General features: G+C 36.6%; 1 protein-coding gene across 1 annotated transcript in view; it reads left to right on the top strand.

Moving 5' to 3' along the window:
• The window catches only part of LOC145992475 (protogenin B-like), a 103,011-nt gene extending 85,088 nt beyond the window's left edge, over window positions 1–17,923 (top strand). The window contains exons 18-19 of the mRNA XM_083128859.1: window positions 7,134–7,253; window positions 12,642–17,923. Coding sequence (XP_082984985.1) covers window positions 7,134–7,253; window positions 12,642–13,049 — 528 coding nt within the window. The 3' untranslated portion in view covers window positions 13,050–17,923. The remainder of the gene's footprint in view (window positions 1–7,133; window positions 7,254–12,641) is intronic.
• The last annotated feature ends 5,368 nt before the right edge of the window (window positions 17,924–23,291 follow it).

Raw genomic sequence — 23,291 nt, 5'->3', positions numbered from 1 at the left:
TATGTATGTTTCCATGTTGCAACAATCCTATTGAAAGTGAAGAGGGTATTTTCAAATTTGACGCCCCAGATTCGAATCCTGCCTTGGACATAGGTGTTCTGTGTGTTAGCCAGAAGTGGCAGAAAAACAAAGTAAAAAAATAAAACATCAATCAATCAATGTGAAGTGTACATGAATACAACTTTTTTTTATTTATTTATAAGAAGACTCTTGTACTTTTCTCATCCTACACTGCAGTCTACATTAAACTTTTTCGTGGTTTCAGTTCACGAGAGGATATGAGCCTTTGTCAGACCTTATGGCAAAATCCTAAATACATAGAATGTAAACTGAAATAGCTCGTGGCATATTTTGGTTTGAATTGTATGCTCAGTTTCAGGAAGTTGGCACTTGTTTTCAGATTTGCCAGTTTGAATCCAATAATATACAGTCAACTCTCGAGACGACGACCTTTCACAGTTCCCAGGAAAAAGGTTGTTATTTTGAAGGGGTCGTTATTGGAATTTGCACCAATTTTCAGCTTAAACGGAGCTCAAATGGACACAAAGATGCCTAGGAGACGGTAACACCGTTATCCTGGTAGTTATAAAACCTGTTATGCACATGACGCGTGTTGTGAGAAGGAAAATAGAAGAAAACGTTTTCACAAAAAGGATTTAAAATAATGTTACTTTCTTTTAATTGTGCAGTTGTTGCTCTTCCAGGAAATGCTTACAATTCTCGTTCATGAGAAACCCGTTTGCACTGAGACCTATGGAAAGTAAAACAATCTCTCGCTTATTGCAAGCGAAACTCGAAGAATCTTGACACCAGTTACACTGGCGCCAGCAAAGGTCTGGAGATAATTGGGCAGAATGAACGTTGGATTTTATACGGGTCTACTGGAGCATTGTCTGTAGCAAGATTAACTGGTAAGATAAGATCTCTCCGGAGAAACAACACAACCTTTCCAGGCACCAGACGACGACAAAAAAAAAAAAAAAAAAAAAAGGCGGGGCTGTAAATTTCGTTCTGGTTCGGCTGTTTAAAATACATCAGAAAAAAAAGTCACATTTTCTTTGCTTCAACCAACTTCATAGTCACCCCTTCTCCATTCAAGGGAGGAGTCCAAACTCCTTCCTCGACTTGCATTGTAATCCAGCATGAAAAAGGAAACACGCAACTTGCGATCTGTTTTCACCCAATGCTTATTCTAGGACACATCATTAAACAGTGTCGCAGTCGATAATGATTCGAGTTTGGAATTGGATTTCACTTTAAACTGTATATTTAGTCCCGATTAGCCCATCAGCATAAAATGAACTCAAAACAAGCTTTATGAAACCTGCGCATTTTTAGATATCAAAATGGGAGATCGTTATTTACTCTCACGTTAATTGACAATTTAATGTTGGATTTAGAAGTATTCTCGATCTCAAACATCCTCTCCTCCAAACATTTTCCCATTGAATAATGTTTCTTTAAATCGGACTCAGCGTCCATTCCTACATTGAGCACTTTTTCCTCCCACATGAATGGTTCTGAAGAAAAGCGGCTATTATATTGTGTGCATTTTCTTCCAACATGCTCCGAGTGTGAGGAAGTTTATTCTTGTCAAATGAAAATTAAATTTACAGTTTTGCTTATCAGAAGGCGCAGAATATGAAGGTGTTTTTCTTTCTGGAGATCAAATTTCCTTATCTTCAAATCAAAACAGCTTTGCGAGATTCTAAACAAAGGTTAAAGAACGCATTTTGAATGAAAGCGGTTACTGGAAGTTGTCGGCTACAAGGCCAAGAGTTGCTCACTCACGGGGACCTGCTGAAATCGAGGTCAGAGCTGGACAGACAGTCCTGTCTTCCAGGCACCACACATGTGTCAAGGTCGATTTAAAATAACATCCAAGCACATTCGATCTTCTCTTCTCACGTATCCAAAAGCAAGTGAAATCAGAATGTCAAAACAAGCGTAGCGTGTTGGGTAGCGGCCGTTGGGTGCAGGCTAACATTGGTACGTTTGGGGGAGGGGAAGGTAGAGGTCAAATGCTATTGGATATCACTCAAGCTTGGTGTGGTGGTGTCTAATTTTAGATCTTGCGAGCGGTAGAGTGTTCGTGAAAGGAATGGGTGCGAATAAAATGAGTGGAAGAAACTTATTTCTCGGCCGATTTCCTTCAATTTTTCAACTTTTTTCCAAATTTTGTGTGTGTGTGTGTGTGTGTGTGTGTGTGTGTGTGTGTGTGTGTGTGTGTGTGTGTGTGTGTGTGTGTGTGTGTGTGTGAGAGAGAGAGAGAGAGAGAGAGAGAGAGAGAGAGAGAGTGAGAGAGAGAGAGAGAGAGTGAGAGTGAGTGAGTGAGTGAGTGTGTGTGAAAGCAAGGAGGGCCAAAAGGGCTAAGTAAAAATCAAATAAGGTAAAAGGAAACACTCACCGGACAGTAGGAAAATTCAAAATTTTCGCTAATTTATAGCATCATCGGTGTGAGAAGAAACAGAAGACGGTTCCGGTGAGTGTTTCCTTTTACCTTATTTGATTTTTATATATATATATATATATATATATATATATATATATATATATATATATATATACAAAAAATGAAGGAGACAGTAAACACTTACCACACGAATAGAGATAATTCAATATTTCGCGATCTGAGTCGCATTTTCAAGAAGGTAGATAAAAGATCGACGACACTTTGAGTAGAGGCACAGAATACTGACCGTAGCGTCTCTACGGTCAGTGTTGCCAGAAACAGTTGAAAGGAAACACGAAATACTTTAGCCAGTGTTTACTGTAAGGTGGGTGGGTAGTTTCGGGGAGGAGAGGAAAGAGTTACTGGTTGGCTAGGTTGAGTCCGGGGGGTATAGTGGCGTGCATGCCTGCTATATAGGCCCTTTCCCATCGCCTACGGAAAGATGTGTCAGAGCGGGGGGGGGTAAAAGGTGGATGATGGCAACACGGAAGCAGTTATTGAAGGTGGTGTTATGGCTGTTGGTGTGGATGGCAACTGTGAAATCGGAGTTTTGGGTGGAGGAACGGTGATTATTTATCCTTAGATTCAAGGGGGTGGAGGTTTCGCCTAGGTAGAAGTTGCCCCAGATTTGACAGATGAGGGTGTAAATTAGGTTGGATGAGTGGCAGGTGCCCTTAGGGTGAAGGGTGAACTCACCTGCCGCTGTGGGGATCAGGAGGGTGGGGGAGGTGATGAGTATGGGGCATATCTTGCATCTGGGTTTGTTGCACCTGTGGGCTGGGGGAAGGGGTGCGGAAGGGGTGGGGGTGTTTCGGACCAAGATGTTTTGGAGGTTGGGGGGGGCGACGGAAGACGACCCTAGGTTTTTCCCGAAAGATGTCTCTGGTCTCGGGATCACTGTGCAGGATGGGGAGGAGGGAGTGGAGGGTATGTCTGATTTTCGTAATGCTGCTTCCATGTTGCCATCATCCACCTTTTACCCCCCCCCCCCCCCCCGCCCGCTCTGACACATCTTTCCGCAGGCGATGGGAAAGGGCCTATATAGCAGGCATGCACGCCACTATACCCCCCGGACTCAACCTAGCCAACCAGTAACTCTTTCCTCTCCTCCCCGTAACTACCCACCCACCTTACAGTAAACACTGGCTAAAGTATTTTGTGTTTCCTTTCAACTGTTTCTGGCAACACTGACCGTAGAGACGCTACGGTAAGTATTCTGTGCCTCTACTCAAAGTGTCGTCGATCTTTTATCTACCTTCTTGAAAATGCGACTCAGATCGCGAAATATTGAATTATTTCTATTCGTGTGGTAAGTGTTTACTGTCTCCTTCATTATTTGTGTATATATATATATATATATATAGAGGGAGAGAGAGAGAGAGAGAGGGGGGGGGGAAGAGAGGAAGAAAGAAGGAGAAGAACTCTAAGAGAGAGAGAGAGAGAGAGAGGGGGGGGAGACAGAGGAAGAGGAAGACTTCTCATTTTCTTTCCTCTCTTTCATTCCCTTCTTCTTTCCTTCCTTCCTTTCTTTGTTTTAGTTTATTTTCTAGTCCACTTTATGCACTGAAAGACTAATTGAAACTGAACCTACAGTTTAAAGTGGGATAAACACTTCGTGTGGCCTCCCCGATGGTGTAGTGGTAACATCATCGACTTGTAATCAAGGGGTCCCAAGTTCAATACCCAGTGGAATCACTGGCTCAGTGGTTCGGATCCCACTTTAAACTGTAGGCCCAGTCACGATTAGCCTGTCTGTGCATAAAGTGGACTTAAAACAGCAAATCAAGCCACTATGTGTCTCCACCTTATATCAAACCCAGGAACCTTTGATTACAAGGCAACAATATTACCACTATGCCATTGGGAAGACCTAATACCACCGGTATCAGCCAATGCTAATACACGTCGACATAGGTGTCTGTTCAGACTTACTGAACACATACATACCTACTGAACAGACACACACACAGATAAGGAGCGGAACATAGTTTTTTTTAGTTTTTTTTTACATTTTTCATGGGATCACTGTGAAAGAACAGGGTTGCTACGCGACTGGAAAACCTGGAAAACAGGGAAAAGTCAGGGAATTTGGTTGGTCAGGGAAAAGTCAGGGAATAGTCAGGGAATTTTGCATATTTTCTGGAATTTACGCGCATTTTGGAGTTGCAGGACAACCAGTTACAAAATGAACGAACGGTTCATTTCCACTTCCGAATTCGGTTCTTGTGATTCCAGTTCCACAAAAAAATTCAGTTCAGAAACTTGTTCCTTTCGTCATTATGACTTCTAGTCTGTTATGTACAAAATTATGGTTCCTTTGCATTTCGATTCTATATTTATTCACTCTCGGATCTAGGTTCTTGGATCCGTTCATTTTGCGACTCGTTTTTGTGAACCTGTTCAAGAACGGAATTTGGAGAGGCCTGAGATTTTTCCTTAGCGAACAAGCTATTCAAGACTAAACCTACGCACCAGCTATCCTGAGAATTTCTTGCGGAGAAAATGTTGTTTTAGCTTTGTGTGTGGTGATTAAATTTCCTTTCTGCAAGAACACAACCGTTTGGAACCCGTTCTCTTTTGGTACGTGAAGTGGAGCAGGTTGGTGTTCGGACAGTTCATTGGCTTTGGATCTGCAATAACTGTATACTCCTTGAACCAAGAACAATGTAATACTTTCTGCCTTGAAGAGCAGAATTTCACGTAAACTGGTTGTGGTTGACGTCACACTGGACGGATGCGGATGCCTAGTAAAAACAAAGGGACTCACTACTTCGTTCCTCCCGTGAACCCGTTCTGTGAATTTGAGTTCTTCGTTTGCGACTCGTTCAGAAGCAACCTGATCAACTAGTTCATTTGCTCGTTGTCGTAGTTTTTACATTGCAGAGATGTGTTACATGCGAGAAATTAGTGATTATATGCAGTATGAGTGACGTCATTATTCGAATATGCACGTGTTTTGTGCATGTAGAATGAATTTATTTTTTAAAAACTGGTGCGAAAAGAGGAATTAAACGTACGCCGGTCACACATCGTTGTTAGGTTAGGAATGTTGGTTTGATGCCGATAGTAATTTTACGTATTTTTTGCGTGTAGAATGAAATTATGCTGAAAAGTGGTGAAAATGGGCCCAAGTTCCTTTTGTTCTATTACGATTTCATCATACTACAAATGCAACTTTTACATGGTTAGATTTCAATTTAGTATGTCTGTTAACACATACAGTTTTAGCGATTACTTAAGATTTTGTCAATACATGCTTTTGTGGTTAGGTTAGGAAGGTCAGGTTTGGTTGTCTTAGAATTAAAATAAAGACCCTCAATGCACTCTGATTGCGTAGGGCATTTTGAAGTTTTCTTTTCAACATAAATAACTTTTTTCGAATCCAAACAGTGCTCATTATTTTAAGGAAGGTTCAAATTTTGTGTCACAATGATTACCAAAATTCTATGATAACTAGTCTTCATGCTAGGAAAATTTGAAAAAATCATAAAACATTTGGAACTGTTACCTTTTAATAGACAGATTTCTATGTTTTCGGTAATAGAAAATTGGTTCCAGCATGTGGAAAACTCAAGTAATGGAGATATTTGATTCCAAAGTATGGCCCACGTATATATTTTTTTTAGGTGTATGGTGGGTCACCAGCCCCATTCACGTTCTGAATTTCCGAAATATGTACTATTTTCAATAAATTTAAAAATATAATCATTAAACTTATTGCATATTTTCTAAAGGTACATGACCTAATTTTCTGTTGTTTCTCATTTGTATTGATATAATGGAGGTTGTATACAGGTTACATTGTACAGCTTTGATATATGCCACATTTTTTTATTGATTTTTTACACCACTTTAATTGTAATGACTTAGTGAAAATGCGGAAGTACAATAGTTTTTATTTTTTCATTGAATAGCATTGTATTAATCTCTTGGTAAATTTTCAGCTAATAACTGTGTATATTCATATTCATAATAATTAACGTGCCTGCATATTTTATTGAAAAACATGAGGTTCAAAAGGAAAAATCATGACAACAAACATGTCTGGAAAAATTTCATTTCTGGTCTGGAAAACCTGGAAAAGTCAGGGAATTTCATAATCAAAAAATCGTAGCTACCCTGAAGAAACAACTAAAATAGGAGACAGTGTAAAATGTTTAATCAAGGTTCCAGTGTGTGTCCGTGTGTACATGTGTTTGTCCACTCACTCCCAGCCAGAACCTGGTCTAACACAACATTATTAATGCCACACATCACCCATAGAGCGACCACAAAGAAAAGAACCTTCAACGAAAAGTCTCCGTGCATCTTTCCCTTGTTTTGTTCAGCTCGGGCCACAAGGAAGCATGCTCCACTCTGTCCCTCCCCTCAGCGTGGGAGTACGGTGCACAGGAGTTGCGGGTCTGTGCAGGTTTTTTTTGCTTGTGGTTCCACTATAAGAAAACACTACTTGGCAGATCTTGGTCCTCAAAATTATGTTGCACTGGAGAACTTATGTATTAACCAGTCCTATCCAAAGGGTTTTCAATAAAAAATTAAACTCTCTTAAGATACATGAATTATTACTTTACATTCATCAGAATAATAAGAAAATGTCAAAAATGTGTGTGCACTCATTAACAAACTGCTTAATAGAAGTGTGTACAGTTTTTATCAAAATTCCTTTTTTCTTTCTTCTTAGGGTGGGTATCCAAATGGGCAGATCAATGGTCTTAAATACCCTCTTCTGACCAACGGGCAGATTCCAAATGGTCATGTGACCAGAGATAAGGCCAATGTCCATATAACCGAGAACCCTCAGGTAGGTGCAAATTTTCAGTTTCCGTGGACTCTCATTCATGTGCATAATTCACTTTAAATTTTTTTAAATATATTCGTGAAAATGTCTGAATACAGTGCTTCTCACAGTCAAGTCGCCAGACAGTGAGAGCGTGTGTGCCGGCAAACTGAATGCAACATCTGCAGAACTGAAACCGCTACCTATGTAATGAAATAAGCTTGTACGATTACAGTGACAGTTACAATTAAAATGAACACATACCTTGTTAAAAGAGGTGTTGGAAATGTCCTCTTGCATCCATGCTGATGTCTTTCAATTCTTGTAATGTATGGCTTTAGGTTTAAAAGCTTGGTAGCTCTCCACGCAGGCATCACGTATGTCTGTTTCTTGTGCAAGGCACCTGAGGGATTTTTGAAGAGTATGTTCCAATCGTGCTCCAACGTCGTCTAGTTTCTCCTCTGTAAGCACACGCTGTTTCCCTAAATTTGTTCACAAGTTATCGAACACTGTTGGTGGAACAGTAACATCTGGGAATTCTAACTTCCGTACGAGAATTCGTAATGATGTAAGAGTTCATTGTTTTAAATTGTACGGATAACGTGTCATTATTAGGCTACAGAAAGGCACCAGTAATGCATAAAACAAAACAACAAAAACCCTTGTTAACACGTACAAACTGGATACTGAAGCACTGACGCGTCCAGTGCCAAGGTCAGCATACAGCTGTTTGTCTAAATGCCGATAGAAGCACTCTCACCCCCCTCCCCCCCAGCCCTATGCATGCTAGCCACCACTCCAGGGAGACATAAGTGCTGTATATATTTATATGGTGCACTGAAAAGCATCATAAGCATAGTAGAATAGACAGGTAACTAACTCTTAAAGTTAGTATTGTGACTAAGCAGGAAACCTGATTCTGTTACACTCACTGACTGATGTATCTGTCGATTTTGCAGGAGAAGGTAAAGGGGTTAGGTTAGAGACAAGATGTGGTATAACACGTATCCTATTTACCAGGTATGTAGGCCACCTCAGTTACCCAGAAAATGGACAGAACTCATTTTGGGGAAGTTAGATTTGTACCCCTTATCCTCCCTGCATGCTCTATGAAAGTATAAAGTGTTGCGAAAATCTGAAGCCACTTTTCTATTTCGCTTAGATCATTTTCACGCTTTCTTTTCAACTGTGCTGTTTCTGTGCCAAAGAGAATGCAATTCTCTGTGATTTGCCTCTGACTACACATGCAGTGGACACCTCAGGGACTTCCATTGTTTTTCCACATTTCATGCAGCAAGTTGATGCAGAGTGAAGACAGCTGAAAAGCAATGAAATCACCCTGGTTCTTTTGACTGTAGGTGCTTGACAGGAGTTGTAAACTGTCTGAAACAGTTCATATGTCTTGGCAACTATTTTTTTTTCGCGAGAATTCAGGACCAACATAAAAAAATCGAAATATGCAAATGGAAGAGGACACTTTATGGAATTGAACAACGTATGAACTAGGCAGGTCATGTGTATCTGGGGCTGGTAGGGAAGTGCCAAAGAAACCATTTCAAAAGTTTCCTTCTACATGTATGTATTAGTCACAAGGCTACATTGTCAGTACAAAAACAAAAGAGGTGCAAACAAAGCACCCTACGAACCCTCTGAGAAGTCCTTAAGTGTGTCCACAACGTGGTGCAAATGATGTGGGAGGCGTCGAATACCATCCACCTCATCAGGTTTGAGTTGAGACATCTCATGTTTCACGGCAATGGTAATTTCCTCTGAGTCTGAAACTGTCTCCCACATCGTTGGCAGCATGTTTTGGATACTCTTGGGGACTTCTTAAAAGGATTCATAGGGTACTTTGTTCTTTGCTCCTCTCTTGTTTTTGTTCCGGCAATGTAGCCTTGTGACTAATACACGCATGTAGAAGGAGACTTTTTTAATGGTTTCTTTGGCACTTCCCTACCAACCCCTGGTACACATGACCCACTTTGTTCATACATTGTTCAATTCCATAAAGCCTCCTATTCCATTTGTATATTTCAAACTTTTTTACGTGTCCTGCATTCTCGTGAAAAAAAAAAAAATAGCCATTGTATACATATGTACACAATTTATCTTGACTTTCAAGGAATGATCAATGGAATCCTTTTAACAACGGTTAAATAAATACTCTTTATTCATTTTGGCTAAGAAATAAAGTCGTATATTCATGAATACAGGTTGTTTATTTCCACACAACAGGACATAGAATATGCAACACTGTAATCAGTAGCCTTCAAATGGCCTCTGCTTACATTTTCTTGCTATTGTTTTTTAATATTCATTACTATCTTCCTCAACTCCTGGCACAAATGTAGTTGACATACATGAAGCACAACCAGTGATGTGCGTCTACGCGTAAACAATGATTGTCTACATTCTACGTGTAGACAATGTAGACAACACGGCGCTCGACGTTCTCCATGCAAAACACGTGCATTGTTCTAGAAGCAGTAACCAGCATCAGCAGGTGAAGTATTCCACTGTACAAAAATAAGTGTTTTAAGTATTTATTTACGTTCAACCAATTCAACTGCAAAATAAACGTGTCGCGACATATCCAAAAAATGTGATGTCCGTAGAATGACAGATTTGTTTTACTTCTATTTCCACCATTTCACACGTGGAAAAATCTGCTATAAAGACACATGCACTTTCCTATGCAGTAATAAAACAAAATACTATTTTCAGCCTTCCCTTTTGTCAGTGTAAAGAATAATGTCAGTTTTCACTATGCCTGTCGTTTGTTTTTCATTTGGTAGTCCCTTTTCCTCTTTTTCGATAACTTCGATTACGTCGGATGGTGTTAAGTTGCCCAGATTATCGATGTGTTTGAAAAAAAAAAAACTTTCTCTTTCAAGGACCACTGGGATTTCCTTCTTCCCTCTTGTTTGTATTGTCTACAGTAGACTATGTAAACTATAAGCCAATGTAATCTTCATGTAGATTATGCGTAGAGAACGCATGTAGACGTAAACTTGTAGTCTACGGGACATCACTGAGCACAACTATGTCGGTGGTAAATTGAATCCCTCTCAAAATATGCCGAATTCCTAGCAAAATATTAAAGGAATATCCTCAAAAAGCATACCAGTTGAATCATTTAGAGCAGCAGTTCTCAATTTTTTTTCTCATTGTATCCTTTAGTCATCACTAAACATCTAATGTACCGGGCTGTATGTGAAAAGATGGTAAACAAATGAGCATTAGAATCCTACGTTTATTATTTTATTGAGTGTTCCTACATTTACAATCTTTATGATTAGTTACAAAAATTAAAATGTGAAACACATGTTTGTTAAGTTTATAAAAACGTTAATTTTCATATATTTTTTCCATAGTTTGTAAACAAACTGTCAAGCATAATTTTGGAGTTTTTATTGTAAATCCTCGGAGTTTCTAATGAGAAGGATGTACCTGCATAGCCTGACACAGTTTCTTGATGTCTGGTTGTGTACTTGGAAATTTCAAGCGGAAATTTAAAATCCAAATTTGGTCTATTTCAGTTCTTGCGTTTTAGTTCACCATGGATAAAAAAACACTCTGACATAAGTATGTAGTGGATCAACAACTTTATTGCACGGTCAACAATATGAGGAAAATCGTCTACTCTCTGCAACCAAAAGTCCATGAAAGATGTTCTCTTCAAACTGAATTTCACGAGTTTCATTACAGGACAGTTCAGCAACTTCTTCTTTCTTCTTAATTGAAAAGAAATCTGGGTCTGGAATCCTCTACTGCAGAAAAAGGGACTCATATCCAAAAATCATTGAAAGTCTGCTCTACACACCTGCAGCAAATATATTGTGTGGGTATTCTCGACATTTCTCTTCCGAGCTGATCGCGTACCCCCTTCGAGTCTTTAATGTACCCCTGGGGGTACGGGTACCACAGTCTGGCCAAGTAGCACGTACGCAAAGCCTGCTTTGTTTGACTTACCGTCGTAATATTGATCAGGGTGTCTACCAAAATAACAAATTCAGAATTCTTGACTTTTTCTTAACATTTATTTAATCCCCCTCTACTTAGGTACAGCACATTTTGTTTAGCCTGAGCTCTGGCATGCGCAAAGCGGGAAAGGTTTGTCGTCTGCAGAAAACGTCACGTGACTCATAGGAGCAGTGTTGCAATATGCGGAAGTTACAATTCTACTAGACAAAAAACTGGCAAAGCTATATACTGTTGTCTCATTATAAAAGTTACTTATGAATCGAAAGTAGTACGCTGTCCTTCATGATAGTGAAATTCGTCAATTGCTCTACGAATATAACACACTTGTCAAATTCTTCCACATCACTTTTAAATGTATTTCTTTTGTGTGGTTTGTTAGGCGTTACTAATCCCTTCCCAGTTACTTTGTAGAGATCATTTTCGTTTCAAAGTACTTACTGACATATCAGTAGCTGCGGAAACACGTTTTTGCACTTGTTTCACATTCAACGCAAGACTATTGTCAGCTTCTTTCTTCATAAACTTATGCACGTTAAGAAAATTGCTCTACTCTGACTATGAATCACTTTGCTTTCTCCAATATTCATTCCAGTTTTCACCTCAGCTTCCATTGAATAAAACACCCTAAGGAACACAGGTTGACAATCGCCTTACTCGTGGTAACACGATCTGCCTTCCCCCCCCACCCCCACCCTGAGAGGAAGAGGAGGAGAAGGAGGATGCCTCTTTTGCGGAGAAGTTTAATCACTGACAAAAAGAATCCTCTGTTATTCTTTTCCTTAAACTATCACCTTCTCAAACTGTCGGTTTTTAAAAATATATACATAATATAAATGCAGTAAGTACCGAACACACCTACCAATAAGCTCTGAAGTCAGATTATGGATATAGGTAATTGTTAAGGCAGTTAGCAACTCTGCTCTCAGTGTAACTCTCGCATCGTCGTGCTGATGGCAGGCTTCTTCGCAACTGAAGGCCAGAGCTCAAGCTAAACCGAATGGCCTGTACAGTTGGAAATTGAGAAAATAGATAACTATTCAATGAAAAGCCCGTACCATAAGGCCAGTTGATAACTGAAGCTGTAATTTAACAAGACATTTAGACTTGCTTTGATTATTAATGCATGTAAAAATTAATGCTTCCGACTTCATCCTGGATGGGAAATTGCCACATTACTTAATATTTTTGGAAAACTTTAAGATTGTAATTCTTAATAAACAAAGTGAACATATCTTAACCACAATTCAAAACAATTTCAACTTCAAATATTAAATTTTATCAAATCCCAGTACAAGTGTATAACAATGTAAATTCACAATAATTTCTTGACTTTCTTGACCTACGTGTTGATTTCTTGGGTGATAGACACCCTGTTGATGTACATGTTGGTATTGGCTAGATCTAAACCATTTTTCTCTTATTTTTCAGTGCATCCCGGTCGCAGAGCACTGCATACCATTTCCGAAACAGGCCAACAGAGTCTCAGGCCAATCCGATTCAACAGATGAAGATTTCAGTCGTCCACAATCCGTTTCAAACGTGTCTCATAACGATGCTGAGAAGTCATTGGATCTGGATTTCGACGACCTGCACGAAGTTGGCCAAAGCCATGACCCCAACGAAGATAGCGACCTCAACAGTACGCAAGTCAGCTATCTTACCTCAAGTTCCATTGTTCCACAACAGTCCCATACTCACGATACGGGTACAACAAACCAAGTTCCCCCCATCTCCTCCATAGTTCCCACTGAATGTCATATCTTCACATCGCAACCTCACAGTTCGTCACATCAACCAGTCATTACTCAGGACTCAAACACTGTTCCCACAGGGTGAAACCGGTCACCCACCAGTTTGCTGTTTCGGATGGATGCGGGTATAAACATACTATATATATATACATATATATATACACACACATATATATTTTTTTTTATTATTATACAATTTGATATTTATAAGTAAGTATCTTGCAATGTATGCTGCTGTTCTAGCTGTATAATATTTGAAGTAATATTTAAAAAGAGAAAAAAAATAAGACAGTAGATTGTATCTTTGTGTTGTTCCTCAAAATGCATTTTGAGGAAATTGGAGGCTCCTTTGTTCATACTTTTATTGTGAATTTATTGCGTATACAAAAATTAATATGTACAGTTATTTTAGAAGAACAGAACATGCCATGTTGGAAAGAGTGTAATATAGTTGAAAAGAAAGAAAAAAAATAGTGAAAATTTAATTTTTTGCTAATATGGATAATTGTATAAAGTGACCCCCTCCCTTTTCCCCCCATGTTACACCGTTGCGGAGCATTAGTTGGAACTGTATTGTACCTGATCGTAATTTTTCGGCTATTTGAAGTGTACACTGTTCATGTAATGTAATAGGACTAGGTGCTGTTGTAATGCATTGTTCGTAGGATGGTGTAGTGTTAACAGAGAGATTTTTTTAAAACAGAAAAAAAAAATGTGTAGAGTTCCAGAGCCAAGCTCCCGTTCAGAAAAAAAAAAAACTGATCACTTTTGAATTTCCTGCACTCTTGGTGCCTTCATGTGTACAAAGGCTTTTTTTTTTTTTTGGTATCAAGGAATCAACACTCATGTCCAAGTTACCAGTTCAAGATACAAGGCATAATACTGCTGTTTGAATAGAAAAGAATGTACAAATGTTTATGGAGTTTATTTCCAGTAAGGATTGCACAAGAATTAATTTATTGCAGATATGTTGCTGTCCACCCCCTCCCCTTCCCATATCTTCCCTGTTTTACCCCCTCCCCTTGCAGGATTTATAGTAAGTAAAGTACATTATGTTTATGTTCCTTCATCCTCGGAATCTTTCCCTCCGTGATTGGTTCAGAGCAGCTTCTTTCATTTGTTAAATAGTAAATGGCGATGCATCACGGCAGTGAAAACAGTTTAAACACGACTCCTTCCCTTCTAAACGACAACGGTGGCATTACATGTTTGTCAACTGTGAATGTGAGTGTATACATTATGCAAAAAAAAAAAAAGTGTTGTGCATATTTACGCAGTGTCAGATCTTCTTAAAGTTAGTGCTTTATGTGAGTTAGTTGAAACACCACAGAATGGGAGACTACAGTGTTACTTATCTAGACTTTTAAGCGTAATAGTAAGCAGATGCATGGGGAAGGCGAAGAAAAATTTACAAAGTACAAATGAATTGGCTGTTTTTCTCTTGTTTTAAAAAAAATGAAATAATACATGTACTGTCTTTTACAATGAAGATGTGTATAAAGTTGTAGGTAGTTAATCGTTAACGGTGTGAGTATACATTAATGATTACTAAATGTAAAAAAAAAACATAATTGCAGTTATGTATAACTTACATACAAGCAATTGTTTTCTTTTTCTTCTCTGTACTTTTTACTATAGATGCTTGAGGGGCAAAATACTGTGTAAATATTATTATAAGAAATTGTTGTTGTTATTATTTGTATTGTTTACATGTACCACATTGTAAACTTTTTTTGTATTACCATGTTGGCTGAACAAACAACAGGGAAGATGGGGGAACATTAAGTACAATAATATAATATTAACTTGCACTTGCCAAGTACACATTCAATATGGAATTACAGAAATACGCAGGAATTTTTTTTTATTATTTTTGTCTGTAGTTTCAAGTTGATTATGCCTTTTGGCTGCATAATTAAGCTATTATGTATATTTTTTTTTAATTCGTGGCATGGGCCTCCATTAATAAACTACCTCACAGCTACTTGTATGACCTCTGGTGGTATCTCAGGGAGTTAAGACTTTTTAAGTAGCATACCGGGGGATATTTACATGTACTCCTTAGTTTCGTTTTCGATTCTCCCTCTTCCCTCTTTCTATCATTGGCTTGGTAACTGTCTACCAATGAGAGTAACGTTTCTGTATTTACAAGTCTCGAACTTCATACGTCGTGGTAAGAGATCAAGTATTTGTTACGTTTAGTCTTTGCGTAAACAGGGGAAAGCTTTGATATTTGTGTTTAGCATGCGGGTTTCTTGTAGCTAAGGTTCTGGGGAGGAGAAAGCCAGTAAAAGTATTTCAAAGCTTGTAACATGTGAGACTGTGTGGTGTTGTTCATTTGTGCCGTTTTTGTCCATAACATGCTTCACGTTTTTGTCCATAAGATGCTTCAATTTGCTGTGTAAAACATTCCAAATAATTGTAATTGTTTTTCATCTTCCCAGTGTAGTTTCGTTTCCTCCTCTTGTTGCGATAGTGCTATTTACTAGTTATGTTATTAGGATGAGTAGGAAAGTGTGTATTAATATCTACTTAACACACTTGATATGTGTACATAATAATGAACATTTTTTCATAACACCATTGCTCATTCTTCGTCTCTCTGCATTATTATCATCATTCTTATCAGTATTTACCAGTGAATAACATGTTTATCATTGTTGACAATATTTCTTGTACATATATATTTCACACGCATTTTCTTCATTCATTTACCTCTTAAGAGAACATCACATCACTTTTTTATTGAGCCCCAGCTGTATTTTATCATTATTGAACTGAAACCGTATTTTCGTTAAGTTATATTGCATCTTTTTTTCAGTTTCTAATGTTTTTATTTTTTGACAGCTTATGTGCTAATATTTTTTACTACTGCAGCTAATAATATTAAAAATGCAGCTAATGATATGAAGTAGCTAATAATATTATCAGCTATTGATGCACATCTCAAATGATGTCAGTCTGTTTGCTGTCTTGTTTTGATTCCATGACCAAAGAATTTCCCACGTGGTAGTGCAGATACCAATTTCACATTACTAGGAAACAGTGCAAGTAATGTGAAATTATGACATTATTTGTTCAATGAATAGGTAACCACAAAACTTAAAAACATTACACTTCAATGTGTTTCAAGTAGGAGTCTACTCACATTACTCAGGTACTCATGTTTTCCGCAAAGCTGTTTTAAGTAATTTTCTTTCTATTAATTTCGGTAGCCACTTCCACCATCCTTGTTGGAATTCATTGTGTCTGTGACAAATTTTTTGGTTGATATGCGATCACGATGAGAAATATTCAGGATGTCCTGTAAGAATCTCTAATTTTACATACTATATATCTCTGAGCCGGCCTCAGTAGCAGAGTGGTTAGTTAGCACATCACATTACAATGCCAGGTGTCCAGGGTTTGAATTCCGGCCTGAGCATGGGTGTTTGTGAGTGTCCATTCATTAATTTCATGATATCTCATATCATCACTCATCTCCACCTTTGCGATTAACCTAAAGTGGCAGAAAAGTGAAGTAAAATAAACCAAATCAGTCGATCAATATATCTCCCAGAAATATCTTTGCATTTATGTAATGAAATTTGTCATTTTTCAAGAAATGTCCAAGAGAGCTGCAAGAATTAGGCAGTTCTGATATGCAACTGGTAAAAATGTCCTCACTGTTATGAATCTCGAATATTAGGAAGTATTTTCCCAAAGGTGGGAGAAGAAAATGTTTTACTGATTTTCAGGATCGTGTACACAACCAGTTTCAAGCATATTTTTTCACAGAGCCAATATTTCTCGGATTTTTTTTGTTATTTTGTGTTTCGCCAACAGAGAGAGAAGTTTTTAGCTCAAAATGTAGGACATACACAATCTTTTTTAACTCCTCCCAGAATGGAGGACATGAGACTTAAATGTACGACATCTGACAACCCTACTCTTGAATTGTGTACAGATTACTTTTGAGAACACAAGTTAATATATTATCTTGCAAATATACCTGATTCTAGAGCTAGTTCACTGTTGCTTGTAACTATGCATCAACTGGAGAACTATAAAATTAGCAGTAACTGACAACTCTAAAGATTATACAAACCAGTGAAAGCAGCAACTGATTTTGATGTACTCCATAATAAACTCTATGTAATTAGTTCTCTAAATGTAATTTTGACACTTATGAAGCACTGGGTCTTTTTGCCGCAAAACCTTGGATGGACAAAACAAAAATGTATCAATCATTCTCAGCATAAATAAACATGCATGGCTTAAAATAAGCAAACATTAGCTACCTCAGATCCATGTTGAAAGTAGATTCCTTTTGTCTGTAGACCTAGTCTTCCGTTACATATTAACCAGGAGTGGGTTGCAGGAGTGAACCATAATTTTTAGCGAATCATTACGTTCATCTTGAAACAAGATCTTCATCTGAATCAGAACCCATTCCAGAATTTGAGAGAATTGCAATCTCTTGCCTATTAACTTATCATCACATTCAATTGTCTTATTTTCTTTAATGTTACATGTCTTATAATATGCCGAGGAATATACATGTTATAACTTTTGAAATACTTTTCATAGTTACTGCACCATTGTGCATGGGATTGTTATCTAGATTGCTATTATCGATGTAATTGTATTAAGGGAGATGTTTTAGTTTACTCTGGTGCATGTATCACTGCAGTGGGTTTAAAATAATATGTTTTAAGGTGAAAGAAAATAGTACATCCATCCACTAACTTTGACCTGAGAGTTTGTTTTACATAGATTTTAAATAGTGGACCACGTATTACTATCTAAAGCATGTCATAGGTGATTAGCAGCTATAAACTGATTACAGGGGACAAATATTTGCCTAGATTACTGCAAACCAATGTCACTTCAATCATTTCCAATTATCTAATCTGTTTCTTGCATTGCTGTGCATAGTAAAGTAAATTTACAATTGTTATAAATATATTTTGTTTATAATGGCATATATATATATATATATATATATATATATATATATATATATATATATATATATATATATATATATATATATATATATATATATATATAAATTGAGAAGTTATTTATAAGCTTTGAGAGTATTTGTTTTTTAATGATGTATATCTTGTGTAAAAGTCTGTTTCAGTAGTTTATGTTAAAGCCACATCTTAAAATTGTAATAACAGTTGTCTAAGCCACAATTTCGAGTCTTATAAATCTATGGAGTTCAAACTGAAATTTGTTCAAGAAAACAAGTTTTGTTCCTTAACTGATTTAAAGACAATTACCATTGCATCCGTATTTTATTTCATAACAAAAATGTATTAATATGCATTATTGGCCTATTATTTTAGTAACAAATGTTACAAATCATTTTAGATACATCTCAAACAAATAATGTATTTCTTCTCAGAATATTACAGAATGTAGACAATACATGCACTAATATGTCAACCCCTCCTCCCTTCTCTCCATCGTTGCATCTGTCTGCCTCTGTAGGTGGAAGTTTGTAACACATTTGCAAGAGTTTTACTTTAATTGTTTTGTCAGTGCTACCTGTTGCATTGTGTTGCATTCATTGTTACATAAAAATATTGTAAATTCAATATTTGACCTGAAAGAAAGTGCCATAGTTTCCAAACAATAGACTGTTGTTTTGTGTCATACATTCATCCTACACCGTATATCTTATACCATAAGCGGAAATTAACAAGTGACATATTTGCTTCTTCTTAAGTGCTCAACCCTTGGTTTGCTCAAGCTCTTTCAGTCCCGTATGAAAGGAACCCCTCCCCTCCCCGTTGTTTCACTGCTCACTTAATATTGTTTCCTGGAGCTTTATGTGTATGAAAGGCAGACTCTTATACTGGTTTATATACGTTCTTTACTTTGTTGCAATTCTCCAGTTGTTCCTGTCTGGATCTGGTCCAGGAAATTTCCCTGTTTGTGCGTGGCTCTGAAGTCTGCCTAGCCTCGTATAAATGTGTACATCGGGATAAAGGTGGCCGGGCATGATGCTGATCTCATTATTCCAACTATGGCCAAGATCAAGAATATGTAGAGCTCTATACCTCCACATCAGCCCATATGCCTTTATGCCATGTGTGCATATGCACAGGGGTGCCTTTACCTTCTTCATTTCTCAGTAGGATTTGAAATTTTCATCCTCAGCGATTCGCGGCATTAAATTTCCACAGGCTATCTGGAGTCTGTTCCTCAATCATAACAAAATGCAGGAATCGAACAGAAATAACTGAATTTGTGAACTGGTGAAACCACTTATTGTACTGACTTTAGGAGTGCACTGCGTGAAAGTGTCGGTTATGATATTTTGTGCATGAAACGTTTCCACATGACATCCAGCCTTCTGGTACAAATAAACTCTATTGCGGATGTTGTTACTCAGTATGATCACATATTAAGGACAGTTGAGGCATACTCATTCTGTTCATGTTGCTTATATCGTTTATGTTCAACTTACATTGTATTTTCTGAATGTACGTGTATTGTTTGTAAGTAGCAGACAATTTTCACAAAACAAACCAGCCTCCTAGTTGGTGCGAACAAACTTAATTAATGCCCATGAAAAATGACTTCAGAAACAACATAACAAACTTCACAGTATTCCCCAAAGCACTTAAGTAACAACCAATTGCCATAACTCATTTAACACGTCAAACTTGTGTAATTTTCAAAACATGCCTGTGGAAATGGAACACATTATCCAATAGCACAACATTTCTGATGTTACCACTGTTTCCCCGTTTACTCTCACCCTCATGTGATAAGAGTAACTATGAGCTCTGTAAAGACTTATTCTTGTTTCTTTTGATCTACTTACCTTCTTCATCTCATTGAAAAGTTTTCTTTTTCCTTGTATATAACTGTGCATTTTACTACCTCCCCAAAACTACATTTAATTGTTAGACATTATTGAGTATTGTAAACAAATATAAAACAACCCCTTCCAAACAGTTCCTTCACGTATAATATGAACCCAAAATCATCCTTACCCTGTTATTTGATACATTATAATTTCTTTTAGAGAAGATATCGAAGGATATCAAGTATATTTTAAATCTAATTTTTTATAGTTTATGAGCATTGTTGTGACATCAACATAATTTACTTTTTTTATTATTGAATGATGTCATTGTTTTCTCCGTTGATTGGAAGAAAAAATGTTCCGAAGAATCATAGGAATTATAAATGAATCCTATAGCTATCACATTGAGAAGAAGCTACTTATACAAAACTGTTCTGTATCTTTTATCCTTATTTACTGCTTCTAAGATTTGGATAATTGGAATTGATTTTTCAGAATTCAGAAAAGTAAAGAAAAAAGAATAATGTATGAAGCCTTTTTATGCCTTATCTTGTGCACTGTGTATGGGGAATGTACAAAATCTACACCTCATAAATTAATACAAGTACCTGAACATTGTTTAAATGTTTGTAGCATTGTTAAAGTAAAAATTTGTATAAAAAAAATATATAAAAAAAATTCATGAATCTTGATTGTGTAACCTGGTGGACAATTAAAGTAACCATTATGTTGTACTGTAGTAGTGTGTTAATTAGCTTTGTCAAATATTTTTTCTCTCTCACTTTTGATGATAGTATGAGCTTAGAGCTAAAAATGCCAAGTATACAGAGATTGTGGTATAATACTTGTTCCTACATATAATTAAGATTAAATATCACCTGTATATTGGTAGTACAGTTTCCAAGCCTCATTGCAATAGATAAGTCTATTTCTGTTCTATGACGTTTTTACCCAAGTCACAGGGTTTAAGTATAAACTATTCAATCATAGTGTAAGTGAAGATCTAGTATACTATGTATATATATATAAGTGTACATACAGTATATATATACATATGCTTTTTTCATAAGAACCAGCAAGTCCATTTAAATGCATTGGAGAATATTTTAAAGTACAAAACATAAATTATAAATCTGTACTACATTAGAAATTGTATAGTGTAGATGTACTTTTGATTACAGATATTGTATTTAAAATAAGAAAAAAATGGATGAAAAGTGTAGTGAGCTCATGTTTTGGTCTGTTTTTTTTGGAAATGCATGTAACAAACCAATGTTTGCAAATGTTGTCAGTTGTATGGAACGAAGATAATCTTCTAGTAGTTGACTTCAGCTAAGAAAATTTACGCAAAGAACAATTTGTATACAAGAATGAGTAAAAGTATAAGGACAAAAATGTCAATTCATTGTTTTGCAGCTTTTGGCGTAACTAACTAAAGATAAAAAGTGCATTGGTATTCTTACATCCTTCACCTCAAGTATTTAAGAAAAAATAAATGATTAATGTGTTTGTTCGCTTGTGGTTTGTGGTAGATTGAAAAGCTGCCCCTTTAAAATATAGGATACAAAGTATGTTATCGAGCAATGGCTTGGTTGCTAATAAGCATATTTCTGGACACACGGTTTCCTTTAAAACAAAAAGAAAAACACAAAAAGAACTCAGAACAGTGGGATGTGACAAAATACACACACACACAACCACAGATACATATACGTGTATATTTAAATAAGATATTGTTAATGCAGATTTATAGTTCTTTACAGATCGAAATACTACTGAGCATAGTTCATCTCATAACTATATTCACAAAACTCATGTATATATTTTTATATATTTTATTCCTACCATAGGTTATTTATTGTTTCATTGATTGATGGAAAATTTGCAAGATTTTCCATAACAACGAATCCCATATTCCTGAATTCCAGTCATTAAAGCTATTTGCCCTGCCAGGTTGAATCTTAACTGCTCATTTTCCTTGCTCATTCCCCGCCTACAGACAGTTCAAATTGACGTCACATCCCACATGCTGAGTCATAGTCTCAGTGTTGTTATGCTACCTCAAGTTAGGCAATACACTTTTATTCTCTGAAATAGTGTCTTGCCATTTTTTTTCATATTGTAATATTTTTCTTTCTTTAATTTGATGTCTTTGTGTTTTCTCGCAGATTTTTTTTTGTAAGTGTTAACATTTGTCAGGTGCCGTTTCATATATTACTTGCGACTTGAAATGATGAATCTGTGTTACTCAGGAAAAGAATTGTTACTATATTTTTTTTCTAGAGATTTTAGTTTTTTTTTTTCGTTTTATTAGTGGTGTACACGTCAATTCTTTGTCTAAGTTTACCTCAGTTATTTAGACAGCATTGTCTGTCGTTTTGAAGCAATTTAATTATCATAATTGTTAGGTGTACTGTACTGCTGTTTAGTACTTACACCTACAAGTGAAGTATTAATTATTCAGAAGAAGCTTATTTTTATACAGTAAATGAAAAATACAATCTAGGTGGTTATAAAAAAATAAAAATACATAAAAAAATAACTCCTGACACAGAAGTTGCATGCAGTTTAGAATCTGCTTTGGTATGGTATAATTTTTTTTAGGTAAAAAGAACAATAGATGGAAACCTCTGCCAGACCAGAGCAGAATCTCAATGAATTTTGTGTAGCAATGATGTAAGTGTGAGCAACTGTAAAGTAGAAAAGTAACCAAGACACCCTCACGCCTGTTTTTTAAATAATCTTATCGGTTGTAAAAAAAAAGAAGAGAGAAAAAGAAAAACTAATTTTTACTTTACTTATATTGCTTTAAGAGATTAGACTTTGTTATAAAGAATTATCTTTAGTCTAAAAATGTGTATACTATCTAATGTAGTTGACAATTTGGAGGTGAGTATGTCTTGGTGCGTTTGAATGATAATGTAATGTAAAATATTTGAGAGTATTCCCTTTTTAAGTAAAGGGGATAATCACTTACAAGATGAATAAAAATTCTCTATACGTAAGTCAAATAAAACCAGTTACTTGAAATTGTTTTTTTTTTATTTAGTGCTTTTAACATCCTCATTAAATTTTCCTAATTTAGCAGGTGTGCTTGGTCTACGGGTTATTATGAGAAGCTGAGAATCTCTATACTTAATTTTTTTTTCTAGGGTGTAACTGAGAAAGTACCAATCCCTACGTTTTGATATAAATGTTAATTTATAAGCATTCCATTTCAACTTTACCTTAATAGTTTAACATAGTTTTGAGTACATAATATTCAGTGTTTACGTAATTTTATCTTTGAAAACAGCCCTTGTCGCAACAACCATTCAAATGTCAGGGCCTGCCAAAAGTTTGAGGCCTCCCCGATGGTGTAATGGTAATGTATTTCTTTAAATTAGGCACGCACAGGAGATGTACTACGTAGAAATTTCAGCAAAAATGCATGTTCGACCAGGACCCGAACCCGGGTCTCTGGCATACCATGCCATTGCTCTACTACTGAACCAGCCTGGCCTCACTTGAGAAAAAGTG

Source organism: Lepisma saccharinum, chromosome 1, assembly GCF_977018435.1.
Source record: "Lepisma saccharinum chromosome 1, izLepSacc3.1, whole genome shotgun sequence".
Lineage (NCBI taxonomy): Eukaryota > Metazoa > Arthropoda > Insecta > Zygentoma > Lepismatidae > Lepisma > Lepisma saccharinum.
The sequence above is the reverse complement of the archived record's forward strand: the minus strand, read 5'-3'. Positions and strand labels throughout refer to the sequence as shown.